Genomic DNA, 26,180 nt, shown 5'->3' on the forward strand with positions numbered 1-26,180 from the left:
TTTCTAATTGTGAAGCATCTTTATATGAATTTATTATTATAGACTCCCTGTACTGCTAGAAAGACGAACAAAGGGGTCCTACATCAAATCAAGTGTGAACTGTTTCTGGTGGTAAAAATGTTGAAACTGAGTTTGTCTTACTTTGGACTGAACATGAGAAGGCAGGGTTCTCTGGAAAAGACAGTAATGCTGGGAAAGGTAGAAGGCAGCAGAAAAAGAGGAAGATCAAATATTAAATTCAACCCACAGGCTTGAATTTACAGGAGCTAATCAGGGCAACTGAGGATGGGACAATGTGGAGAGTGCTAATTCATAGGATCCATAGGTTGAAGGCAATTTGATGGCACCTAACAACAACAAACTATTATTTACTCTAAGAACATAAGATATGAATAAGCTTGAAAGCTAAGATGGTGACATATTATTTCAAGAGACCATAGTTTGCAAACATTTGTACTGTATTTACTTTGTCTTTATCTACATATTGAGGCATTTTAAATGCTCTTTGTATTTTTTATAAATTATAACAAAGTGCTGGGGCAACTAATTTGACTACTGCCACACTGAACACACACAAAGAGCTTTCAGTTACTGATTTCCTCCACTTTCTAATGTTGCTAACATCAGAAGCAAAGAAAATGTCAACATAAATATCTGTAACGGTTTCTCTCTTAACGTCTGCCAGCACAATTTCAAATGTCAGTGCCAATATTCAAAACTCTCTTTAAACTCAATCACATATTGCCTGAGGCTGCTGGATCTCCGTGATTAACAGTCACCGAGCAAGGAAATTAACCTACATTAAATGAATTTCATTATTTTAAGCGAAATGCACTATTTGTAGATAACAGTAATAATGTTTCAAGGAAGGTGAACTTGTTCTAGTAACCCATATTGTATGGCTTGTATTAGACACAGCAGAAGATCATGCACATAACAAAAGTGCACCCAAGAGTCTTTAAAAAAATAACGGGTGGACTTAAAAGCATATGGCCCTGGGGAAACATAACAACATTGTATTATAAAGTTTAGCCACAAATCAGAGCAATTTCAAAAATGTAATGCTCAAAAAAGAAATGACAGAGCTCTTGAGTATTTCATTAGGAATGGATATAGATGTGAACATGCAAATATCACAGAGCAAGTTCAGGGCAAATAACACAGTATTCATCCAATTTGCTGATGAAAGCTGTGCTCCTCCTGAACGTGTGAGCAACTCCAATACTACTCCATATCCCAAATACACAGAGAGATATGAAAAACATTAGGTTTCAGTATTGTTCAGGGCAATTGGGAGTAATACTCTACCACTCAACCAAAATTTTCTGTGGAAATTACATTTTTTTAAAAAAAAATTCAACCCATCAATCATTATTATAACAACTCTTGTCCCATTCAAAAGCAAGCTGAGACATTGCAATACATCATCAGGACCTCAAAAGCAACAACAATTTCATGGACCCACATACTTTCATGCGTGCAATTGTCCGATTGATTTCTTCAGCATTTCCCACAGTAACTATATTGGACTTCAGCATTTGGTCAATTAGTGCCAACCAGTCAGCCAGTTCTGTTGTAGTTTTGTCAAGATCAGCAGGTGCAGAGATTTCTAACACTGGTTGTGCTTGAGAAAGATTTTCAGAGCCAGAGGATACAAGCATCACCTTTTGTAGAACTGGGTAACCTAAAAATAACAAAATTATTTAAATGGTACTTGCTTTACATTTATGGGTTGTTATAAAAGTCTTGTGCAATTGAAATAAAAAGGATCAAAATGCCAGTTTTCAAGAATTCCTATCCTTCCTTATCCCCATTCTAACATACTTCAAAGGCTAGGGAACAGCTGGCTTTTCAAATTAAGTTTGATCACAACTCCAGTTAACCCTAGCCAGCAAAGCCCAGGATGAGGAGACATATAGTCTAACATCATATTCTCAACCCCTCAATTAAAGGACTAGGCTTCAGATCCAAAATCTTTAGAGTAACTACTTCAGATTACTCATATACACAGTAACTTGCCATTTGGCCTCTTGCTTCCAAGACTAGAATGATACAGGCACACTAGGATCATAATTACAAAATGCCAATGGCACCTTCATCTTTGACAGACTTGATGAGATTGTGAAATTCACCATCTGATTTTCACTCAGACAGTTCAGGAACATTCATATATTGAGTGAACAAAATCTACACATCATTAAACTGGCACTAAAGGAGACAAAGCTACAACCTGCAATTGATCCTGGCTTACTATCTGAGTAACTTCCAGCAAGGAACAAATCCAAAAAATTATTGGCAGCTAAAGAAATACTACTGAGTCATAGGCAAGCAGAGGCTGTTTGACCTTCTAAATCATTTAAAAGAAAAAAATACACCTGTTGGTCTTCAAAAGACTGATAACGTAAGGGAATGTCTGTTTTTGTTCATTTCGAAGTCCACAGGAACATATTTTTTGTTCAAAAACTTTTCAAAAGTTTTTTTAATTAAACATATCATCTTAATTACAGAAGCAGCATCTTAAGCATTACGTCCCTTCAAAATACCAAGGATATATTTACTCTGCATTTACTGAACAGAATGGCAAAAAATCAGTCACACACAGCCAGAAAAACACATTTTTAACTCAAACACTCACCAGGAGGCTTTGTCTGCGGCACAAGATGGAGCTGATGAATGTATGCCTCTAGCTCTCTCACTCTGTTTGGTGCTTCCCTCAAGACCTAATATGGGGAGAAATTTTAACATTAGAAGAAAGCAGGAGATCATAACTGAGTACTGCAAACCTGAAGTCCTGTCTCTAGACATCACACCTGTACTATTCCTTTATTTACCCCCAAGAGATGACAAGACTCACACACAACCACTAAAAATCATAGAGTTAATCACTTCCTCAACAGAGCTCCTTTAAAAGAGGTGCCCTTAATCTGGAATATCCTATGAAGGATGGTTGGCACTATACTGCTTTTTATGCTGGCTGAATATATTTGCTCAGATGTTTTAAATGACTGCACTCTGGCTAACAAGGAACACCAAGTATCAGCAGAACACTGCTTATGCATGGGGTCTATATCTACACTGGGGAGAATCCCATCTTCTCACAACACCACAGTCCATTATATTCAGCATGGTTAGGAGGCAAGAGGAGCTGTCATGGGGCAAAATCTACTTCTCCCATTCCCACTGTATGCTCCTAAATCTGACTTCATGACAAATCATTCATATTACTTAACATCTGAAGTAGGTGAACTTTGTGGGTCCGTTTTCTGTCCCAGGATCTTCCAAGGGTTGCACAGATCACCCAAACTGTAGACAGACACATGTACTTGATGACCCCTACCCCCCCAAAAAAAAACCAAAGCCCAAGAAGCCCAAAACGATGTACAGTCAACTTTGGATTTTGACGATACCTGGGGTCTTAATTATAGTTGTTCCTTTCTTCGTTTGCTTTTTTGGGGGGAGGTAGGGTTTGTTTTGTTTTGTTTGGTGGTAAACAGTGCAGAAGGTCCCTGTGATCTATTTAATAGGTGTACTGCCACTCATGGAACCAATTAATCCTTTTTTTCCCCCAAGGGGAAAAAAGAAGGCCCCAGGAGTACTGTGGCCCACAAAATCAGCCTTGAGTTCTGCTCCCTTGAGTTCACTCCCAGGAAGTGACTGTGCTTGGCTGAGCTTCAGTCTCTTTCATGTCCTCTCGTGAGGTCTCCAGTACATCTTCCTCTGTCTGCTATCTGCCAGAGTCCTCTTCATTAATCTGAAAGTGGTACTGCAGTTCCACTGGTGAAGAGTGTCTTATTCTTTCTCTCCTAACTGTGACTCATTTCCATGGTAATTCCTCTACGATGTTTTTTCTCTGCTCAGCATTTTCCTCCTCTGCTTTGTCTTGCCATTCTTCTGCCTTCAGTGCCTCTTGCAATTGCTGATGCTGCCCAAGAGTTCTGTCCATGTACTCTTCAACTTCTCTTATACCCTTAAGGGAGGCCACTCACTGCTCCAGTTCTTTCACTTTTTCTTACCACAACAACGCTGCTCTTGCTGCATGTGTACACTGCAGTTTGCTCTTGCTGCATGTGTACACTGTGTTTTTCTCAGGCACAAACACTGCACACACTTTGCAGGCCACACCCCCTGAAGTGTCCTTTTCCTCCATTATCCCTGTCACCTTTTCGCTTTCTTCTGTTTGCCTGGGAGTGCCTTTTCCGTCGTTTTGTCTGCCTTGAATAATGATGCAAAAGTCCACTAACATATAACTCTCTCCCTTTGCCTCCTTGGTCTCCTGTTCTTTTCTCTCTTTCTCCAGTACACCCTTTCCATACTACCTTTCTTTATTACCACCCCGTCAAACTCCTGATAGCTCTCCCTGGTCAACTGCTCCCTGAAGTTTGTCTCAGTTTTATCTCTGCTGTGATCTGTTAAGAGTGAGCAAACAGAAACTTCTGTTCAACTCTATCACATGTTACATGACTTCCATTGGAAACAATTCCCAAACAAACAGCAAGTCACAGGGATAATTACATATTCAGGGGCATTCCAAAGCTATTTTGGTGGTATTTTCTACCCTGGACATGCCTTAAAACAAAATACAGTGGTGCCTCGCTTAACAATTTTAATTGGTGCCAAAAAAAACATCGCTATGCGAAACGCGTTTTCCCAGAGAGATGCATTGAAAACTGGATAATCCGTTCCAATGGGAACGGACTGCCGTCCTTAAGTGAAAATTGCCATAGGAAACATCGCTAAGTGAAACGCGGTTCCCCAATTGAAATGCATTGAAACGTATTTGATGCATTTCAATGGGGGGAAAAAATACAACAAATTCAAAAAGAGTCAGAACAAAGTCAAATTAGTTTAACAAAGGGTTTATAAAGTACACTTATGATTTCAAGCATTCTAAACCTTTTTAAAGCATTTTTAAACATTTAAAAGACAACCAACACGAGGCTGTCAAAACCATCGTTAAGCAAAACAGGGGGACCCAAACTGTCATTGCTATGCGAAGCAAGATCCCAAACATCGCTATGCGAAAATTGCCCATAGGAAACATCGTTAAACGGAGCGCAAGATCGCTCCGGAAAACTAATCGTTAAGCGATTACATCGTTAAACAAAGCAATCGCTAAGCGAGGTACCACTCTAATGGTATGATCTAAGCTACAAGCCAACAACAACAAAAACAGTTTCAAGCAGAATTTTCAGTATTATGACACTATTTTTATACCAACTTGTCCATCCCCTGCACACCATTCTATAAGAGTACTCAAATGTAATAAAAGAGAATAATGAAGTAGAACACATGTGACCCTATAGCTTTATTGCTATATTTAAAACCATACCTTCTTCCATTTAATATCAAGGGTCCTCAGTCTATCAGAAATATTCTCTCTTTCCTGGGGCCCAATGTTTTCATTTGAAAGCACCTCTGACTCATTTCTGTTTAGCCACTTGAGTTTTTCTCCTTGCATGTCCATCTCCTCAATCAAGCCCTAAAAACAGTTAAGAGAACATCTTCAATTCAACTGAAATGGATAGTTCTTTGTAATTATATCCAGGGCACAGCACACGCCAGAATTCTGTGACAGCACAGAACTGTGGTACTGACTACAAAAGGTACTATCTAATTTGTTTTAAAATGCATGTTCCTAATCTTATGGTTGAAAAGTGATTTAGGGGGAATGAGAGTAGTGCTTGCTGCCAAGAGGAAAATACTGAGAAAATACAAATACTATTTGCAATTCTTTTAATCCTAGAGTCATTTACAATACTGCAATGTTTTTTTTAAAAAGATCAAAAATAGAATCAAGAAGTGATACACTTTCCATAGACAAACAAAAACAAAGTAATTTTTTGTTTAGATCCTGAGCTGCCTTCCTTGGATTATAAGGGTTTCTCTCATTCACAAAATGATTCTTGGCCCAACTGAAACCCCTGCTAGCATGTAGTTCCTAATCTGTTCATATGAAGGGGAGAGAAGCAAGGGCTTACAACATACCTAGGAACATCCTATCAGCATAGCTCCACACACAGGATCTTAACATCCAACCCACCATATCCCATCAATGTGCAACAAATGGACCTAAGAATGCACTTTTACACTAATGTGGCCATTCTTATATTGCACCATTTGCAACCCTTTAGACAAGAAGCACCTCTTATTGCCTAATTTAAAGTCAGTAATCCCATCTACTGCACAGCTCTAAAATGTAAAGGATACTCCTAATCCTTTTAACTGTGCTTTGCAGATATTAATTATGCTTAACATTATGGGTGGGGCTGCAGACTCTTATGATTGCATAAACTCAGGACAGGTAATGTTTACAATGTACTCCACTGAAAAGGAAACAAAGAGGGATCAGTTCAAACTCAAACATTATCAATTTCAGTCTAACTTGCCATTAATTCTTGGAGATTTTCTTCATGGCTCATTGTGGGTTTTTCTCCCAGGGCGTTTTCTATGTTTTCCATCCAGCAACTAAATTCTTCTAGCCTTCTTGTGAAGCCTATTAATTGTTGATTCTCTCCTTTCAGTCTGTGGCACAAACCCCAACGTGGAACATAAAATAAGAAAATCACTATATTGAAGCCAATGTAAAAGCCAACCTGAAAGGAAATTGCCTCTACAGTCGCTGATGGTTTTTATATTTAGCACATATTTGCAGTGTCAGCATTAACCTTACTTAGAATTCAACTTCAGAGACACTGATTTATTTGGATCTTCAATTTATCTGCATCTCAATTCTACAGTGAAGGCATGTTTTATTTTTTTACTTGACTCGCAGATAAGAAACACTAAGCAAAATGCACAAAGATCACTAATACATTGTCATTCCAAAACATCAGCTTATTACCAGCATATTAAAAAAAGTATATTTAATGAATAACTGCATAAAATGGAGGCAGTAAAACTGTGATATTGGTGTGGATTTGCATTACCTTAAAAGCAAAAGCATGTTTCTTAATTTTTTAAAAGCAACATTGAGAGATCATTCAGATATAGGCCACAGAAGTTTTAAGCCAAGAGAACACATACAATATGTACTATTCAGAGCCTCTAAGGACACTAGTTTTCAGTGCTTCTTCTAAAATATCTCAAATCCTGATTGATCTTGTTACCTCTGTTGTCTTTCCATAATTTCAGCAGTGATGGCTTTCCAGCGTTTATTCAATCCTGCTAATTTCTCTTTCAGGAAGCTTCCATCTGTAGTGGAGAGTTTCTGTATTATTCCTTCTCCTGTTCTGTTCAGTGCTGAAAAGCTGGCCTGATGACTGCTCACTCCATCTTCAAGCTCCTGTCACAAATATAAAAAAACCAACTGAATTTTGTTATATACCCACTTTGACATTGATATGTAGCCTGAAACAATGATTGGGCACACAGTATTTGTGAAAGAAGGAAGGGAAAGGGAAGGGAAGGGAAGGGAAAAGGAAAAGGAAAAGGGAAGGGAAGGGAAGGGAAGGGAAGGGAAGGGAAGGGAAGGGAAGGGAAGGGAAGGGAAGGGAAGGGAGGAAGAAAGAAGGAAAGAAAGAAAGAAAGAAAGATTGTTTTTTAAAACGAATGCTTATTAATTTGTACTTAAGCATAAACTAGTATACCCATGAATCTCAATCTACCAATGACAAGCAGAGCAGAACATACTGCTGAAGCTAAGCTAAGAAAAGTCTTAACACAAATAATAAAAATAGGCATGTGTGTCTTTTTAAGGAACCCTACCATTTTGTTTAAATATTGGCTACAGATTCTGTAGGGCCTGACGTGCTCTGGTCCATGGGGTCATGAAGAGTCAGACACGACTTAACGACTAAACAACAACACAGATTCTGTGGAACCAGGGGAAAATATTAGCTTGACTCAGAAGAGCTATTCTGCCTATTCTTCGTAGCCTTACAAAATTTCAACTACAGTAATTAAGGAGAGTGTTCCCATTATCAAAAATGCAAGGAAATTCGGGGAAATCAGGGGAAGTTAGATTCAGCTTTCATATATCCCTAATAATAACAACCCCTTCATGGATTGCTGCCTTGTCGTGGCGAAGGGGCTTGAGTAACTCAGAGAAGCTATGGGCTATGCCGTGCAGGGACACCCAAGACGGACAGGACATAGTGGAGAGTTCCGACTAAACGCAATCCACCTGGAGTAGGAAATGGCAAGCCACTCCAGTATCTTTGCCAAGAACACCCCATGATCAGAAACAAAAGGCTAAAAGATATGACGCTGGAAGATGGGCCCCTCAGGTCGGAAGGCGTCCAACATGCTACTGAGGAAGAGTGGAGGACAAGTACAAGTAGCTCCAGAGCTAATGAAGTGGTTGGGCCAAAGCCGAAAGGACGCTCAGCTGTGGACGTGCCTGGAAGTGAAAGGAAAGTCCAATGCTGTAAAGAAAAATACTGCATAGGGACCTGGAATGTAAGATCTATGAACGTTGGGAAGCTGGAGGTGGTCAAACAGGAGATGGCAAGAATAAACATCGACATCCTGGGCATCAGTGAACTAAAATGGACAGGAATGGGCGAATTCAGCTCAGATGATTATCATATCTACTACTGTGGGCAAGAATCCCGTAGAAGGAATGGAGTAGCCCTCATAGTCAACAAAAGAGTGGGAAAAGCTGTAATGGGATACAATCTCAAAAATGACAGAATGATGTCAATACGAATCCAAGGCAGACCATTCAACATCACAATAATCCAAGTTTATGCACCAACCAGCATTGCTGAGGAGACTGAAATTGAACAATTCTATGAAGATTTACAACACCTTCTAGAACTGACACCAAAGAAAGATGTTCTTCTCATTCTAGGGGACTGGAATGCTAAAGTAGGGAGCCAAGAGATAAAAGGAACAACAGGGAAGTTTGGCCTTGGAGTTCAGAACGAAGCAGGACAAAGGCTAATAGAGTTTTGTCAAGAGAATAAGCTGGTCATCACAAACACCCTTTTCCAACAACACAAGAGGCGACTCTATACATGGAAATCACCAGATGGGCAATATCGAAATCAGATTGATTATATTCTCTGCAGCCAAAGATGGAGAAGCTCTATACAGTCAGCAAAAACAAGACCTGGAGCTGACTGCGGTTCTGATCATCAGCTTCTCATAGCAAAATTCAAGCTTAGACTGAAGAGAGTAGGAAAAACCACTGGGCCACTCAGGTATAATCTAAACCAAATCCCTTATGAATACACAGTGGAAGTAAAGAACAGATTTAAGGAACTAGATTTGGTGGACAGAGTGCCTGAAGAACTTTGGATAGAGGCTCGTAACATTGTCCAGGAGGCAGCAACGAAAACCATCCCAAAGAAAAGGAAATGCAAGAAAGCAAAGTGGCTGTCCAACGAGGCCTTAGAAATAGCAGAGAGGAGAAGGGAAACAAAATGCAAGGGAGATAGGGAAAGTTACAGAAAATTGAATGCAGACTTCCAAAGAATAGCAAGGAGAGACAAGAGGGCCTTCTTAAATGAACAATGCAAAGAAATAGAGGAAGATAACAGAAAAGGAAAGACCAGAGAGCTCTTCAGGAAAATTGGAGATATTAGAGGAACATTTTGCGCAAAGATGAACATGATAAAAGACAAAAATGGGAGGGACCTAACAGAAGCAGAAGACGTCAAGAAGAGGTGGCAAGAATACACAGAGGAATTATATCAGAAAGATTTGGATATCCCGGACAACCCAGACAATGTAGTTGCTGACCTTGAGCCAGACATCCTGGAGAGCGAAGTCAAGTGGGCCTTAGAAAGCCTGGCTAACAACAAGGCCAGTGGAGGTGATGGCATCCCAGTTGAACTATTTAAAATCTTGAAAGATGATGCTGTTAAGGTGCTACATTCAATATGCCAGCAAGTTTGGAAAACCCAACAGTGGCCAGAGGATTGGAAAAGATCAGTCTACATCCCAATCCCAAAGAAAGGCAGTGCCAAAGAATGCTCCAACTACCGAACAATTGCACTCATTTCGCACGCTAGCAAGGTTATGCTCAAAATCCTGCAAGGTAGGCTTCAGCAGTATGTGGACCGAGAACTCCCAGAAGTACAAGCTGGATTCCGAAGAGGCAGAGGAACTCGAGACCAAATTGCTAACTTGCGCTGGATTATGGAGAAAGCCAGAGAGTTCCAGAAAAATATCTACTTCTGCTTCATTGACTATGCGAAAGCCTTTGACTGTGTGGACCACAACAAACTATGGCAAGTTCTTAAAGAAATGGGAGTGCCTGACCACTTTATCTGTCTCCTGAGAAACCTATATGTGGGACAGGAAGCAACAGTTAGAACTGGTCATGGAACAACTGAGTGGTTCAAAATTGGGAAAGGAGTACGGCAAGGCTGTATATTGTCCCCCAGCTTATTTAACTTATATGCAGAATACATCATGCGGAAGGCTGGACTGGAAGAAACCCAAGCCGGAATTAAGATTGCCGGAAGAAATATCAACAACCTCCGATATGCAGATGATACCACTCTGATGGCAGAAAGTGAGGAGGAATTAAAGAACCTTGTAATGAGAGTGAAAGAGGAGAGTGCAAAAAATGGTCTGAAACTCAACATCAAAAAAACTAAGATCATGGCCACTGGTCCCATCACCTCCTGGGAAATAGAAGGGGAAGATATGGAGGCAGTGTCAAATTTTATCTTCCTGGGCTCCATGATCACTGCAGATGGAGACAGCAGCCCTGAAATTAAAAGACGCCTTCTTCTTGGGAGGAAAGCGATGACAAATCTTGACAGCATCTTGAAAAGCAGAGACATCACCTTGCCAACAAAAGTCCGAATAGTCAAAGCTATGGTTTTTCCTGTCGTGATGTATGGAAGTGAGAGCTGGACCATAAAGAAAGCAGACCGCCGAAGAATTGATGCCTTTGAATTGTGGTGCTGGAGGAGGCTCTTGAGAATCCCCTGGACTGCAAAGAGAACAAACCTATCAATTCTAAAGGAAATCAACCCTGAGTGCTCACTGGAAGGACAGATCCTGAAGCTGAGGCTCCAGTACTTTGGCCATCTCATGAGAAGAAAAGAGTCCTTGGAAAAAACCTTGATGTTAGGAAGGTGTGATGGCAAGAGGAGAAGGGGACGACCAAGGATGAGATGGCTGGACAGTGTCTGCGAAGCAACCAACATGAACCTGACACAACTCCGGGAGGCAGTAGAAGATAGGAGGGCCTGGCGTGCTCTGGTCCATGGGGTCACGAAGAGTCGGACACGACTAAACGACTAAACACACACACACAATAATAACAACAACAAAACCACTCAGTGTCCATAGAAATCAATTCACTATAAAAATATACAAAAATGATCTCAGAGCAAGAATTAGAGCTATTATGGGCACTAAAATGAAGCAGCAGTCAGTGACTGAAATTCTGCTGCATATGATACACTGCATAAACAATTTTAATGAAACCAAAAATTTCCAATTTCTCTCCTGAAGACACAGAAATATGCACTGAATTTCCTGCATCAATAAAAGTGTTCCTACCATGGTAAAAACAGAAACAGGTGGCTTTCTAGGGATGGGGTGAAGAAAGCCATGGATTCAAATCCTGATTATTCCCGTAACAATATCCCGAAACAAGAAAGACAAAGTAGGCCAGCCACTCAAAATATACCTATCCTACTTGCATTATAGATCTATGAAACTGTTGTGCTTGTATTGGGAACTGAAAGCCATCAGGGGACTAGTAATCTCTATTTATTAGGCTCTACAGGAGGGGTCTCTAAAAAAACCAACTACCAGTCCCTTAATGCCTTGCAGTTCTCATGGAGCTTAGAAAGCTCCACCCATATCCTCCTTCTCCATGCCTAATGTAGAAAAAAAAAAACACTTAACTATACTAAAACTCCTCTGAGAACTTGGATTAGCTAACTCTACCAGAATTCTCCTAGGGGGCTTCTTGGTGAATTTTGGCAGCTGTCGTTTTAAAAAGTTTCATGCCTAATCATCACTTTGGATTCGTCTTGTCCTATTCCCACAAGACAACTGTGTTACTAAAGTAGAGAATGCTCTAACCAAAGGTATGTACCTTTAACATACAGTGGGGTCTCTACTTAAGAACTTAATCCGTATTGGAAGGTGGTTCTCAAGTTGAAAAGTTCTTATGTTGAATCTGCATTTCCCATAGGAATGCATTGAAAACCATTTAATCCGTATCTGCTCTTTTCCGTCCATAGAAACTACTGTATACCTATTGGTATATGTGACTAATACAGTATTGCATCTTATTATACAGAGAAAACAGTGGGGAGTTGAAGGTTGGTTGGGGTTTTGTAGTTGTTCTTTAGGGAGGGGGTTGCTCTCATAGTCTTAGAAGAGAATACAGAGCAGAAATTCTTGTAGAAATAAAAATTCAAAAAGTTGTACTTTCTATCAAAATCAGCTGGAAGCTGTACCTGAAAATTATTAACACGGTTTATGCGTCTGCTGAAGTAATTTTTACCGATTGAAGGGAAATGGTTTCATTATCTCAATTTACAGCAAAAAAAGACAACCAGAACACAATTCCACCTCAAGTGTTCTTCCCCGTGGCAGAATTCCAGTCCAAGGATATAAGCAGGCTCACTGCCTTAGCATGAAGTGATCAGATACCTGCTGGTGTATTCTTGCTGTCTCTATATCCAGTCTACCATCTGCGGTGTGCGCCTCAGCCAGCAGACCTTCTGCCTCTGTAAACCACTGTGACAGATCGTTGAGATCGCAATGGAACTGCCTCCACTCTGCGACAGACTTTTCAAAGCAGCTGAGTGAACCAAGGGGAAGCAGAAGAAAATGATTTATGAAGCCTATTTCAAACACAATTTTGTAAAATGGAAAGTCATCTTATTCTTTTAAAATTGTATTCATGCTATAGGAAAAGCAGATGTAAACCTACACAGTTATTCAGGATACAAGAGACGTCAACATTAAACTGCATAGTTGTTTAGGTGCATTTGATCCAGCCAGGGCCGGACTGGGACCAAAAATCGGCCCTGGCATTTAGAGCACACAGGCCCACCGGCTGTGGGGGCACAGGCCCACCTGTTGTGGGCTCCATTCACGATATTGTGGTGCGCTGAAAGGGCGTTGCTGGTATAGTGGTATTGGTACATGCTTACAAGTTCTCCCTAACTCAATCATTGCCCTGGTTGTATAAATAACAAGGAGCATCAGGAAATCTAAACCTATAAAATCATCACGTTTAACAAAAAGTGTAATTAGAGCCAGCGTTTGTGCAAAGACATTCTTCCGTGGTCACATGGCCAGTGCGACTTAGACACGGAACGCTGTTACCTTGCCACTGAGGTGGTCCCTATTGATCTACTTGCATTTTTACATGCTTTCAAACTGCTATGTTGGCAGGAACTGGGGCAAGCGACGGGCACTCACACTGTCGCATGGATTCGATCTTATGACTGCTGGTTTTCTGACCCTGCAGCACAGGCTTTTGCAGTTTAGCCCACAGCACCACCACATCCCTCAAACAAAGTAATAACCACAACTAAATTTTTTAGATGTTTCTATTTTTCCAAAGTCTTGCATGGGTCTGTGAGACTTGTTGTAAACCTGCCATTTCTTGTGACTCTTTAATCTGAAGACCTGCAGCACTTTCACTACCCCAGTCTTGCAAAAGAAGCAGCATTTCAAGGTCAACAGAGGCACAGACCTCCAGAGCATGACAAAAAGCTCACAGAATCCCTCCACTGGTGCTTTAAAGTGGGGTAGAGAACCTAATGTATGACTTTCAATAAGGCTTGACTGTCTGGTAACATGATGTGAAGACCTTTGAGAAATGCAACATCCAATTTTTAGAGAAAGATCAGAGAGGAAAATATATATATAATTTTTAAAAAATATATTTTGTGCTGAGAATTTTCCCAATCTAATATTACAGAAAAGGCCAGCTTTCATTTTATGTTGGAATCAGTATTGGAACAAAAATATTATCAGTCTTTTGTATTTATGTCATACTCTATTTGTAACACAAGGTGTTTAAAAAAAGCTTTTTTGCTCTTAATAACTACATGACAGGAAGAAATTCAACAAGTAAATGTTTCCCTGTCTTGAAATGCAGTAATAGGGGGCTTTGAGGAAAGGGGGCTTCAGATTGCTTTATTTATAACTGCCAAGCATCTATTAAAATGCCTTTGTTTAAGATAAGCTAACCACCCTTGATTTCTGATTTCATTGTCTTCAACCACTATCATGCTCTTATATTCCAACACACATTTAAAGCAACCATGCAAGGAGTCATCCCTTGCATGCTGATAAGGACAGCCTTGTTTCCAGCAACCTGAAGCTTAAAATCAAAATGTTTTCAGTGATGCCCCAGTTCCTGTTTAGACATTTTAGCATGTCTTGACCTATAAATGATTGACATCCATACAGAAAAGATACGCTTCTTCCCTATTTCCTAACTAGAAAGGGTAGCTGTTTTTCTGTTGTGTGTGAAGTTTGTGGTATCTTGAATTTGTCTCTTGAGCCTCATCCTTTGCTTAACCCTGGCATGAATCAAGCTACTGAAAGTGGAGCTTAGCTGTGAATGATATTTGTTGGTAGCTTTATTGTGTAGTAGGGACGTGGTGGCACTGCGGGTTAAACTGCAGAAGCCTCTGTGCTGCAAAGTCAGAAGACCAGCAGTCGTAAGATCGAATCCACATGATGGAGTGAGCTCCCATCACTTGCCCCAGCTCCTGCCAACCTAGCAGTTCGAAAGCATGTAAATACAAGTAGATAAATAGGTACCACCATGGTGGGAAGGTAACGGCTTTCTGTGTCTAGTCACGCTGGCCACGTGACTATGGAAACTGTCTACAGACAAACACTGGTTCTATGGTTTGGAGACGGGGATGAGCACCGCGCCCTAGAGTCAGACACGACTGGACAAATTGTCAAGGGTAACCTTTACCTTATTGTGTGGTGCTTTTTTCAGCTTGCATTATCAGTGTAATAATGTTACTATGCCACATTGAGTTATTTAGGAAAAATAGCATATATTTGAGCCATAATCCTATTGTAGAATACTGTAGTGATTTCCACAAATTTTTGGCTCTCTGTTGTTTGTCCAGGGATGCAACTAAGTGAATGGTCTGGATATGTGATGGAGTAACCACACACACCAAGTATGCACATTGCACATGGCTACATAGGATGGGAGAACATAAATTAATACAGGCTAGAGCTTAGTAGCAGCATACATGCTGGTCCCAGGTTCAAAGCTTCCCGGTCTGGGAAAGTTTCTGATCTGTAATCCTAAAGGCAATGTAGACTGGGGGTGGTGGTGGTGGTGGTGGAGTATCATTGGCCCTCCAGATATTTTGGAAGTCATATTACAAAGGCCTCAGCCAGCATGACCAATGATGAGGGATTGTGGGAGTTATCATCCAAAGCAACTGGAGAGACATTAAGGTTGCTGACTTCTGGTATAGACAATCAATGCTAGACGGTCCAGTGGTTATTGTTTTCTCTATATCTGACTTAAGAACTAAGTAGATACCCTGACTTTTCTATGTTCGGAAATGAATTTTTATTCTGTGGGGCTTGCTTCATGATAATAAAAGATGTGTTACCTTGGGCTTGCAAGACATGTTAAGAAGAAGAATGAAGAATGCCTGAGAGGAGAGAGGTTCAGACCTCCATTGCCATTCCAGTCTATCCTGGATATGTGTGAAGGTACCTTCCTAGCTGTACCTTTGGGAGTGGCTGCTTGTGGTCTGAACTGGAGGAAGGGCAGAAACTCCTCATCCCAGACTGGCATGATGTGTCTGTCCCTCATGCTCACATCACGGCCCACCTGTGACTTTTGGGAAGAAGCAGGACTTTGAAACGCAACCCATTTTCAGCAAGTACTGTATCTCACAAAACAGGAGGAAGGAACAGATCTGGGGTGCCTTGGAAAGATAGCTACTCCATATCCAAATAACTCAGCCGGCTTTGGGTTCTAATTTACTTGGACCTGAGTGGAAGTGGGGTTGGCAATTAGCTGCTCTGCCTCAGACATCAAATGTCTTGGGCTGACCCTGAGATCAGCCATTGATCCTGATTTTTAATGTCAGATCAATCCTGGAATCTATGATGGCTGTATCTAAAGCCGCCTCATCCTACTGACAGAACACCAAGGTTGACCATATTTTTTTCTCTGTCTTAACAACTGGATTCCTTCCCCTCTGCCCAAGCTTCTGTGATGAGACATGTCAGAACAGACAAGAAACCTTTCAGAATAATGTTGATTACTTTACATTATACTCTTAAGCATACCTGATTAACGGGGAGGGGGGAATCAAACCTGAGCCAACAGAGTGTTTGTGAAATAACTATGTGCAGACAGTGGAGAGCCTGCAAATTGGTACCTTTCTCACTCACCCATGTGGAATCTAAAACTGTTTTGCTTTCCTGGCAGTCTGGTTTCATGGGCTGTGGGCATCAACTCTGGCCCAATTTTTAAGATACTGTATTTGCCTTAACTAAATTTTATACCATCTTTGTGTGATGAAGAGTTCTGGAGAGCTCAAAATCTCATCTGACCAGCAAGCCAAAAAAAAAAAAAAAAGTGCCCAGTCCAGAGACAATATTCTATGAATAGATCACACATATGTATACTGTACATTTTGTATTATACTCTGGCCTGCAGTTTTAGTGATACTGAAGGAAAAATGTCCAAGTGAACAAAATACAGCTTGCATTCTCGAAGGCTTTCATGGCCAGGATCCAATGGTTGCTGTGGGTTTTTCAGGGTTGCTTGTCCATGTTCTGGAGGTTTTTCTTCCTAATGTTTTGCCAGCCTCTGTGGCCGGCATCTTCAGAGGACAGGAGTCACAGACAGCCACTTCTGTCCTCTGAGGATGCCGGCCATAGAGTCTGGTGAAACGTTAGGAAGAAAAACCTCCAGAACACAGCCAAACAGCCTGAAAAAAAAAAAACAACCAAAATAGAGCTTACTTCTGAGTAACCAGGCATAGCCTGTGGACCAAGATGCTCCTCTCAAAACCTTATGAGGGGAAGGGAGGTCATGCCAATCACTGCTCTGTCATAAATGTGCTCCTGGAGGAAATCTTTGCAGATACCCCATGGGTCCTAGATCAAATCAAGCTTGATCTATCTCTGGAGGCAAAAAGGAAGAAAACGGAGACTGTCCTACTTTAGGCACATCATGAGAAGGTGGGATTCTGTGGAAAAGACAATCGTCCTGGGAAAGGCGGAAGGCAGCAAGAAAAGAGGAAAAGCAAATATGAAATGGACTGTCTCCCGACAGGCTTAAGTTTACAAGAGCTCAGCAGGGCAGCTGAAGGCGGGGCATTTTCGAGGTCACTCCTTCATAGCCGATACAGTATTCCTCATTTCAGCCGGCCTGCGCGCCGCTATTCTCCCGCCACCCCTCAGCAAGCCCCGCACCTCCAAGGTGAACAGGGGCGGCAGGTTGAAAGCGAGGCGGCGTCCACACACACACACACACACACACACACACACACACAGAGCTCCCCACCCCACCCCCGTCTGTGCAGCTCACGCGCCCACGCGCGCCACACGGCTCCGCCAAGAGGGCCGCGCGGGGAACCAGGAGACGCCGCGGGTTGCTCGGCTGCCCGCCGCCGCCGCCGCCGCCGCTGCTTTTTTCCCACCTCCCTCCATTGGCTGCAAAAGGGAGCCAAGGCGGCGCCCGCCCGGCTTTTGTAAAGCTGCGGCAGCGAGAGGAGAGCGGAGAGGAGATGAGCAGAAGGGGAGGCAGTGGCCGTTGCCACCGCCGCGGGGCTCACCTTCTCTGCTGACGGTAGCGAGGGCGGCGGGCGGGCAGGGCAGAGCAGAGCAGGCGGCGCAAGCCCGCCGGGGCTCCGCTGCCCCATGTCTCCGAAGGGGCTCCAGTGAAGTCAGTCGTCCTGTTCCCGCCAAGGAAGAGAAGGAGGACGACGAGGAGGAGGAGGGATGGGGCCAGTTGGCGGCGGCGGCGGCGGCGGGGGAATGGCTGGCAGGAACCGGCCTTCTGACCATCGGCCCTTCTGGCATTTGCCAGAATTTCCAGATGGCCAGTCCGGCCCTGGATCCAGCTTAAAGAAAGATAGTATGCCCACATCAGAAACTTTAAAAAAATAATTAATTCTTCTTTGTTTTCTACTGTACATATAATCTCCCTTACACACTGGAATTCAATTACTTGATCTATCCACTGCTACTTTTGTCATTTAGAATGGAGAGAGCTACTGCCAAAGTCTAAACTGAGGGAGGAAAGGACCTGATTGCACCAAATTCTATTCTCTTTTCAAAATCTTTTAGAGATTTGCCCACAATTCAGAAATGATCAAATTCTGGGAGTCTGGGTTGCCCTTTCCTAGATTATATAAAAAATTGTTAACATCCCCTCTTCAAACCCACTGAAAACCATTTTCAGCCAAAACAAAAAACCCACATAGACCCTCCACAGACTCACAGAACACAATTTGTCATTTCAGTGTTATTTTTAGCATATTTTACACTGGGAAAAGTTGCTTTATGAAATTGTCACTTCTTTCTTTTTAAAAATGTTATTCCTGACCTAAAAAGGATGAGGGACAGGGTAGCTTTTCAATGGCAAGAACAATTTTCAGTTTTTGGATGGAAACAATATTTGGGGGTTTCTGAAACCCACATAAAGACAGATGCCTATGGGCCACACGTTCCCCAATATATTGTATACACATCAGCATTTAGTTAAACAAGTGCCTCAGGAACCACCAGAAAGGAAGCACGAATCTAAGCTTAGAAGAAACCTTTTTTAAAAAGCAATAAGCACCAGTCTTAAAATTCATTCAGAAGAATTTAAAGGCAACAGATATTCACTGTCAAACTAATGTTCAAAAGAAGTTAGATGCTGCCTATAAACACAATCAAGTCAAGTCCAGTCAAGAACTTTTATTGGCATCTGAAAAAAAAACATATAATGCAACAGGCAACAGTCCTCGCCCGGATGAGAAGTGTATGCCCTATTAGAGAGGAAACAAAGAGGACGAGTAGCATAAATACTGATGAAACACAGCAAAACAAATATAATTCATTTGGGGGGGGAAAACAGCTAGACATCAGCAGCGCGGCTTTGACAAACCTGGGGAGTTGCTGATTACATCTCATGAGGGAAGACCAAGAAGTTTGTTGGAAATTGTGACCTGCATCGCTGTATTAATAGATTGATATATTTGGCCATTTGCCTGGTATAGATTTTGTTCTCTCCTAGCAGGAGAGTGTACAGAATTACCTCCTCTGATTGACCAGGTAAACTAGCAAGAGTTCGCTCCAAGTTAGATGCACGGATATCATTGTATACTGTACAATAAAGAAGTATATGTGCCGGGGACTCAAGGGCCCCAGGATTACAAGGGCAGAGCGGTGTTTCATTGGTTGGGAGTTAAATCTACCATATAGAACATTAGATGGAAGTACACTGCATCTTGAGAGAGTGAAGGCACGCCGTTCATGTGGGCTCTCTATAATATGCAGATAACTAGCTAATTTGTCAATGTATAGAGGGAGTTGTAAGTTTAAAGGTGAACAAACTTTATGGGCTGCCCCAGAAAGGTCTTGCCTTTCGGTGTCCAAAAGCCTAACTTTTAGCAATCTATATGACTGCATAAACGCTAAGAGCACCCAAGTGGTCTAGTAAAATACCCAAAGTTTGAACCTTTTGAATGAACAGTCTTTGGCAGGGAGAATGGAAGGAGTCAGGCAGGATGCCCCTACTTAAGGGGTCTTTGTCTAGCAGGAAACAAATTCTCAGGCAGTACTTAAATTGTCTCAACCACACTTGCATGTTCAGCCTAGTTAATTCAGACTCCAAGCACAAAGCTGCATACGGCACACAGTGAGGAACAGTAAAGATTTTGTGAGGAAAGAGGTATAAACACAGTCCAATTGTAAAATGATATAAACAGAGAAGCAGCCCTATTAGGTTCTGGGCTGAGGTAGCTTGCAGCTACAGAGGTTTGTTTTTTTTTCCCCTAGAGTAAGTTCAAGTTGACCAATTTGTGCTGGAATCCTAGCATACAGGACAGTAGTGGTGATGGCCATAGAGGACTTCTATCCTCTGTTTCTGTGGACCTGATCCAACAAGGCTCAACACATCTACAATTTATATGACAAAATTGCTACGGATTGCCATATTGAAAAATAAATTGCAGGCATTAGGGGGTCTAATCCAAACTATATCAAGAGTCTAGAAATCAAACAGAAATTATTCAATACATAGAGGGAAAGCACTGTTTGATTGAAGTAATGTCTGCTTTGGCTCTCAGTAACTTTAAGTCCTTCGAGACCATAGTCCTATCATGAAAGGCTCGATGTCCATTTTCAGTGTGTTTGTTCCCATGAACCTTGAAACCTAAGAAGCTACGATAAGGAGTATCTAACCCTCAATAAAAAGGAGAGGCAATTCTTCAGTTGTAAGAGAAGGCACTGAAAAAGATTCAAAGACTTAACACTGAACTTGATAATATACTGACATGACACAATGAAATAGTCTGCCAATCACATACAAGTGATCATAATTTTTTAAATACTCCACTGTGTATTTAGCCAATTTTGTCCTAAAATGTAAATATAATTATAAGTTTAACTGATGCTGGAGTGTCAATATAAATAATAATACAAGCATTTTCATTTTTTTCTTAATCAAGAAACAAAAATCTTCTGTAATACAATGTATATTAACAAGCTCCAGGGTCTTAATGACACTATCCATGGACCACAAAGAGTAAAACATTATGATAAGCATCTGAAAATGCTATTTACAGTATTATAAAGTCTTAGCATTAAAAATTCATTAAGAATCTTGTAACTATTATTACAAGTTTGGGATTAAAAATGCCAAGCAAGCCTAGTCACATAAATGAGATGCAAAATAAGATACAATATTTATGACATCCAAGAAATGCCCCCCAATGAATCGGCTTGAAGATCAATCAGCTGTATTTCATCAATTAACTATGAACGTTTCTCTTTTAAGTTGGAAAAACTGGTTTTCCTGCCTAACTGTTAATTTAGTAAGATTTCTGAAGTTTCCAAATGGATGACAAAATGTTAAATGTAGATAATCGTGTACACAAATAGCCACAATAAGAGCAAACATCTCTCCCTTATCCTACTTTTTATGCGCCAAGAACACCTGGGATATCACATGAGAGTGCTCTGGATTTGCTGTTGCACATACAACAGCAAATCCATTAAACAAGCCCGAAAAGTCAGATAAATGGTTGGTGAATTTTCAGAGATGCTATTTTCTCAAGAAAGGTAGTCAAGAACTATTAATTACACCTAGTCCCATCTACTTTGATTTATTCACATTCTATGCCCTTAGCCTCCTCCACTACTAGAATGAAGTCATTTCAGTTCCAAACTGGCCTGTGTGCCAAAAAAGATTCCTCACATTTTCATCTGGCACGCACTAAGCAACTTCACAATTACTATTAATACTATTAATAAACCAAGAGATTGCAGAAAACTGTATCAGAAATTGCAAAATCCTTTTTCCCACCTATGCTATCACAGCAATTGTCTCTTCATGGTGCAAATTGTTTGTTTTTAAGCAACAAGTATTTATTTATTTGTTTATTTAACTTATATGCTGCCTACACTACCCAAAGGTCTCTGGGCGGCTTACAACATTTAAAATACAATAAAAAGGCAAAATAATTAAAATGCAATTTAAAAGATATACTCTAAAAATTGCCATTGGACCCACAGCTGATATTAGTTCAATTAAAAGCCTTCTGGAACAGGAAGGTTTTGACCTGGCGCCGAAATATCATCAGCGTCAGCGCCAGACAAATCTCCGTCGGGAGGGCATTCCATAGTCTGGGGGCAGCTGCCGAAAAGGCCCCTTATCTACAAGACATCCCTCTTACCTTCTTTCAAAAGGGCCCCCTGGCTAGATCTTAACTGCCGGGTAGGTTCATATGGAAGGAGACAGTCCTTCAGGTATCAGTATCACTCAGCACTTTCACTTACCATTTACGGTCATTATACATCTTGTTAATTCTGTCCCATTCTGCATTCAGCTGGGTTAGAGAATCTCCTATTTGCATGGCTTCAGATCCAGATGCTTCCACTATAACATCTGGTTGCTTTTCATGAATAATTGCTATCTGATCCCCCAGCTTGTCTAACATGCTTTTTATGCTCTGTAAGGACATTAAATGAAAAATATTACTGAAATGTTCAGTAATGCAGCATTACTAACTGTTCAAGAAAAACAACCAGCTGGAAAAATAGACTTGTTAAAATGGCCAAAGGCACCACTACTATACAGACTTAAAACCTTCTATAAAACTATAAGACATATATAGTTCTACACAGTTTTCAAATAATGTTTTATAAAAGTAAACAAAATTTGCATCCATTGAACTTGTAATCTAAGTACATTTTCTGATTGATGCATTTAAGTATGCACTTTATTATTTTAAGGAAAATATTTCACACAGATTGAAACCTATTACTTTAGATAGTTCTTTCTCCCTGGATTTCTCAAAACTCTAAGTTTTATCAGAATGACCTACTAAAATGTTTTTCAAAAAACACAAACATATTCTCCAGTAAAAGGATAGATTGCTATCACATTTTAATTTCCATCACAAAAACAAACACATATACATTACATCCTTCCCTGCATACTTAAGGCAGTGTGAAAACTGATACAGACTGTAATTTTTAACATTTCCCTGACCCAATAGTCCAAAAGCCTCTGTTTAGAAACCATCTAACAAAACATTCTTATCACCCAGTTTGGGCAGTATATTGTGAATATAGTTAAATAAATAAATATAATGAGTGCTTTGCAGAAGTGCACTCCCATTCTCACTGCCTGCACAAATGACTGGATGCTAACATTTGTCTTGCTCTTTTCTCTGCAACTCCCTTCTACAACTTGTTTCAGTTTGAATTCTCCCCATTGCATCACAATAAAAGGATAGGAAAGGCATCCTAATAAGTTACGTTTTCAATAACTGAAATTATGTAACAAATTCAGGGCAACACAACAGTTAAGACTAGAGATGGGCACAAACCACCAGTTCAGTAGTTTGTGCTGGTACATTTATTGGCCAAACAGACGTTTGGTGCTTCAAAGCCCCACCTCCTCCAGCAGGCACCCACTCAGAGGCAGTTGCCTGGCTGCCTTGCCTCCTCCAAGCTCTACGTCTGACAGCATGCCCACCAGAGGAGGTGGGGCTTCCAAGCACTGAACACTGTTCGGCTGATAAACCAGCACAAATCGCCAACCTGCAAGTTCATACCCATCTCTTGTTAAGATTATGAGACTAGTCTACAAACATCAGAGGCACAGATGCCTGGGAAAGAAGAGGCAACTGATTTCCTAGAGCAGTGGTCCCCAACGGGCCTCCAGATGTTCTTAGACTACAACTCCCAGAAGCCTTCACCACCGCCTCTGCTGGACAGGATTTCTGGGAGTTGAAGTCCGAGAACATCTGGAGGCCCAAGGCTGGGGACCACTGTCCTAGAGTATGGAAACACAGAACATTTTTGCTGAGCTAATTCTATAACAATTGGGATTTACTCATATGATAACAGTGTCAGAACCTTTTTAACCAAGACCCACCATTTCAAACACTTAAAATCAAGTTTCTATCTGAATATAATGCTCCTGTTTCTGGTACCTTTAATGAATCTTCTTGAGTGGAAAAATCTTCATAAATACCGGAATGAAGTTCTGGAGCATTCAACAAGAGTTCAGCATCAGCTATAGCCAGCAAAATCTTGTTAATTTCAACCAAGTATTCTGCAGGGAATGGAGATGTCCTAATTACTGAAGAATGAGAACCCTGAATCCTCTGGGGGATTGCCTGAGGGTGGAAAAAAACCAATGTCATTTAAATAGCTGTTTAAAAAATAACTTAATTAGGAAACAAAACTTAACTTATTTGTATTTTCATGATCTTTAGGGTTTAATGACAGTCTGTTTTTTTAAATGAAGAAATGAAGAAAATATTGAAAAATAAATTATAAAAACATATTGTGCAGGATCTGATTAATAACTGACACACCATCCCACATCAGTCTCCATTATAATTACAGAAAGTACACCTTTCTATAATTATACAGAATCATTATACCAAGTATTGCACCTGGATTCCTATCAATTGACATGTCGTTCTGCTTCAATTTTAAAAAACAAAATGCTCTATCAGATGCCACATAAGATCAAGCAAATCTCAATCAATGGTAATCACCGAGTCCCAATTAACCCCAAACTTACAAGTTAAATAAATAAATAAATAAATAAATAAATAAATAAATAAATAAATAAATAAATAAATAAATAAATAAATAAATAAATAAATAAATTTAGGAAAAGAATAAGATTATTCCACAGAACAACAGGATAATGGAGTTAGAAGGACCAAGTCCAAGTCCCTCCTCAACGCATGAATCCAAATCAAAGTATATCTAACAGATGCTTGTCTACTTTTCTCTCGAACGCCTCCAGCACTGGTGCTCTCACCACCTCCCGAGGCAAGTGGCTCCACTGTCGCACTGTTAAGTTAGGAAGTTTTTCCTGATATTCATCCAAAATCTGGCTTCCTGTAACTTGAACCTATTATTATGTGTCTTGCACTCTGTGATGATCAAGACAGACCCTGTCCCTTCTCTGTTTGACAGTTTTTAGACTCCTTCTTAAAGTGCAGTGTTCAGAACTGGAGACAGTACACAAGATGAAGTCTAACCAGTGCTGAATAGAGGGGAACTAGTACTTCATGGGATTTGGAGACTATATATCTGTTAATATAGCCCAAAATAACAATTGCCTTTTTTGCAGCTGCATTTCACTGTTTGCTCATATTCAGCTTCTAATTTACAACAATTCAAGATCCTTCTCATACCTAGTATAACTAAGCCAAGTATCCCCCATATTGTCACTGTATGTCTTGTGTTCTTTTTCTAGGTGTAGAATTTAGCCTGATGTTGACCCTGATGTTGGGAAAATGCGAAGGCAAGAGGAGAAGGGGACAACAGAGGATGAGATGGTTGGACAGTATCATCTAAGCTACCAACATGAATTTGACCAAACTCTGGGAGGCAGTGGAAGCCTGGCGTGCTCTGTCACGAAGAGTCGGACACGACTTAATGATTAAACGACAACAAGAACTTAGCATTTATCCGTGTAAAATTTTATTCCATTGTTTTTAGCCCAGCGCTTGAACCTATCAAGGTCTTTTTGAATTTTGCTTTTGTCTTCCAGGAGATTAGCTAGTCCACTCAATTTTGTGTCATCCCCAATTGGATAATTCCCTGAACATTCCCTTGTCCAACATTCTCTGAACTCCCTCATCCAAGTTATTAATAAAAAATATTGAAGAGTATCAGCCCAAGACTGAGTCTTCTGGTACCCAACTTGTTAACTCCTCCCAGTTTGAGGAGTCATTGATAAACACTCTCTACGATTCTGTAGCCCACTGTGTATTCACCTGACAGTTGTTCTATCCAGCCCACACCTAGTCTGCCTCCTAACCAGAAGATTATGAGACACATAATTCCCATGTTCCTCCTTTTTGCCCTTTTCGAAGATAGAGACAATGGTAGTCATTCTCCAGTCATCCAGCACTTCACCCAACCTCCATGATTTCAAGAAAATAATAGAGAACTGAGAGCTACTCAGGCATCTCCTCTTGGATGCAGTTCATCGGACCCTGGAGATTTAAACTCATTCAAAGTAATAAGGTATTCTCCAATTATTTATTTGTTTGTCAGTCTCAAACTGCAGTCTTGTCCCCTCCACTTTTATTTCATATTTGCCCGGAAAGTCATGGACTGTCTTTTTGGAAGACTGAGCTAAAATAGAACTGAGCACTTCTGACTTTTCTTTGTCATCTGTTACAATTTTTACATGATTCTTTCAGTTATTCATTCTTTCAATAGCTGAGTGCTTGTTTTTTGTATTTCCTGTCTTTCATTATGCACATACCAGAAGAATGCTTTTTTGTTGCTAACCTCAGCTCATTCTCAGCTTTTGTGTTTCTAATGCCACCCCTGTAATGTGTTGCTACTTGTCTGTACTCTTCCTTTGTAATCTGGCCTTCCTTCCACTTCCTATATGTGTTCTTTTCCTATGTTTGTTTTCAGGTCCTCTCTGAGCTCTTTTTGTGAAGCCATTTTGGTCTTTTTTGCTGTTTTCCGTCTTTTTTTTTTTCCTTGTTGGGATTGTTTGCAATTGTGCCCTTAGATTTTTCCTTTTTAAGAAGCTCCCACCC

At 40.7% G+C, this 26,180-nt stretch overlaps 1 protein-coding gene across 6 annotated transcripts in view; it reads right to left on the minus strand.

Annotated features, from left to right (window-relative positions):
• The window catches only part of UTRN (utrophin), a 431,410-nt gene that overhangs the window by 260,311 nt on the left and 144,919 nt on the right, over positions 1–26,180 (minus strand). For all 6 annotated transcript variants that reach the window (XM_078383278.1, XM_072995753.2, XM_072995759.2 and 3 more), the window contains exons 41-48: positions 23,589–23,774; positions 21,925–22,097; positions 12,571–12,721; positions 7,107–7,282; positions 6,387–6,522; positions 5,330–5,479; positions 2,636–2,720; positions 1,470–1,684 (exon numbers count right to left, since the gene is read on the minus strand). In XM_078383278.1, the coding sequence (XP_078239404.1) occupies positions 1,470–1,684; positions 2,636–2,720; positions 5,330–5,479; positions 6,387–6,522; positions 7,107–7,282; positions 12,571–12,721; positions 21,925–22,097; positions 23,589–23,774 (1,272 nt within the window). The remainder of the gene's footprint in view (positions 1–1,469; positions 1,685–2,635; positions 2,721–5,329; positions 5,480–6,386; positions 6,523–7,106; positions 7,283–12,570; positions 12,722–21,924; positions 22,098–23,588; positions 23,775–26,180) is intronic.

This window comes from Pogona vitticeps, chromosome 1, assembly GCF_051106095.1.
Source record: "Pogona vitticeps strain Pit_001003342236 chromosome 1, PviZW2.1, whole genome shotgun sequence".
Classification (NCBI taxonomy): domain Eukaryota; kingdom Metazoa; phylum Chordata; class Lepidosauria; order Squamata; family Agamidae; genus Pogona; species Pogona vitticeps.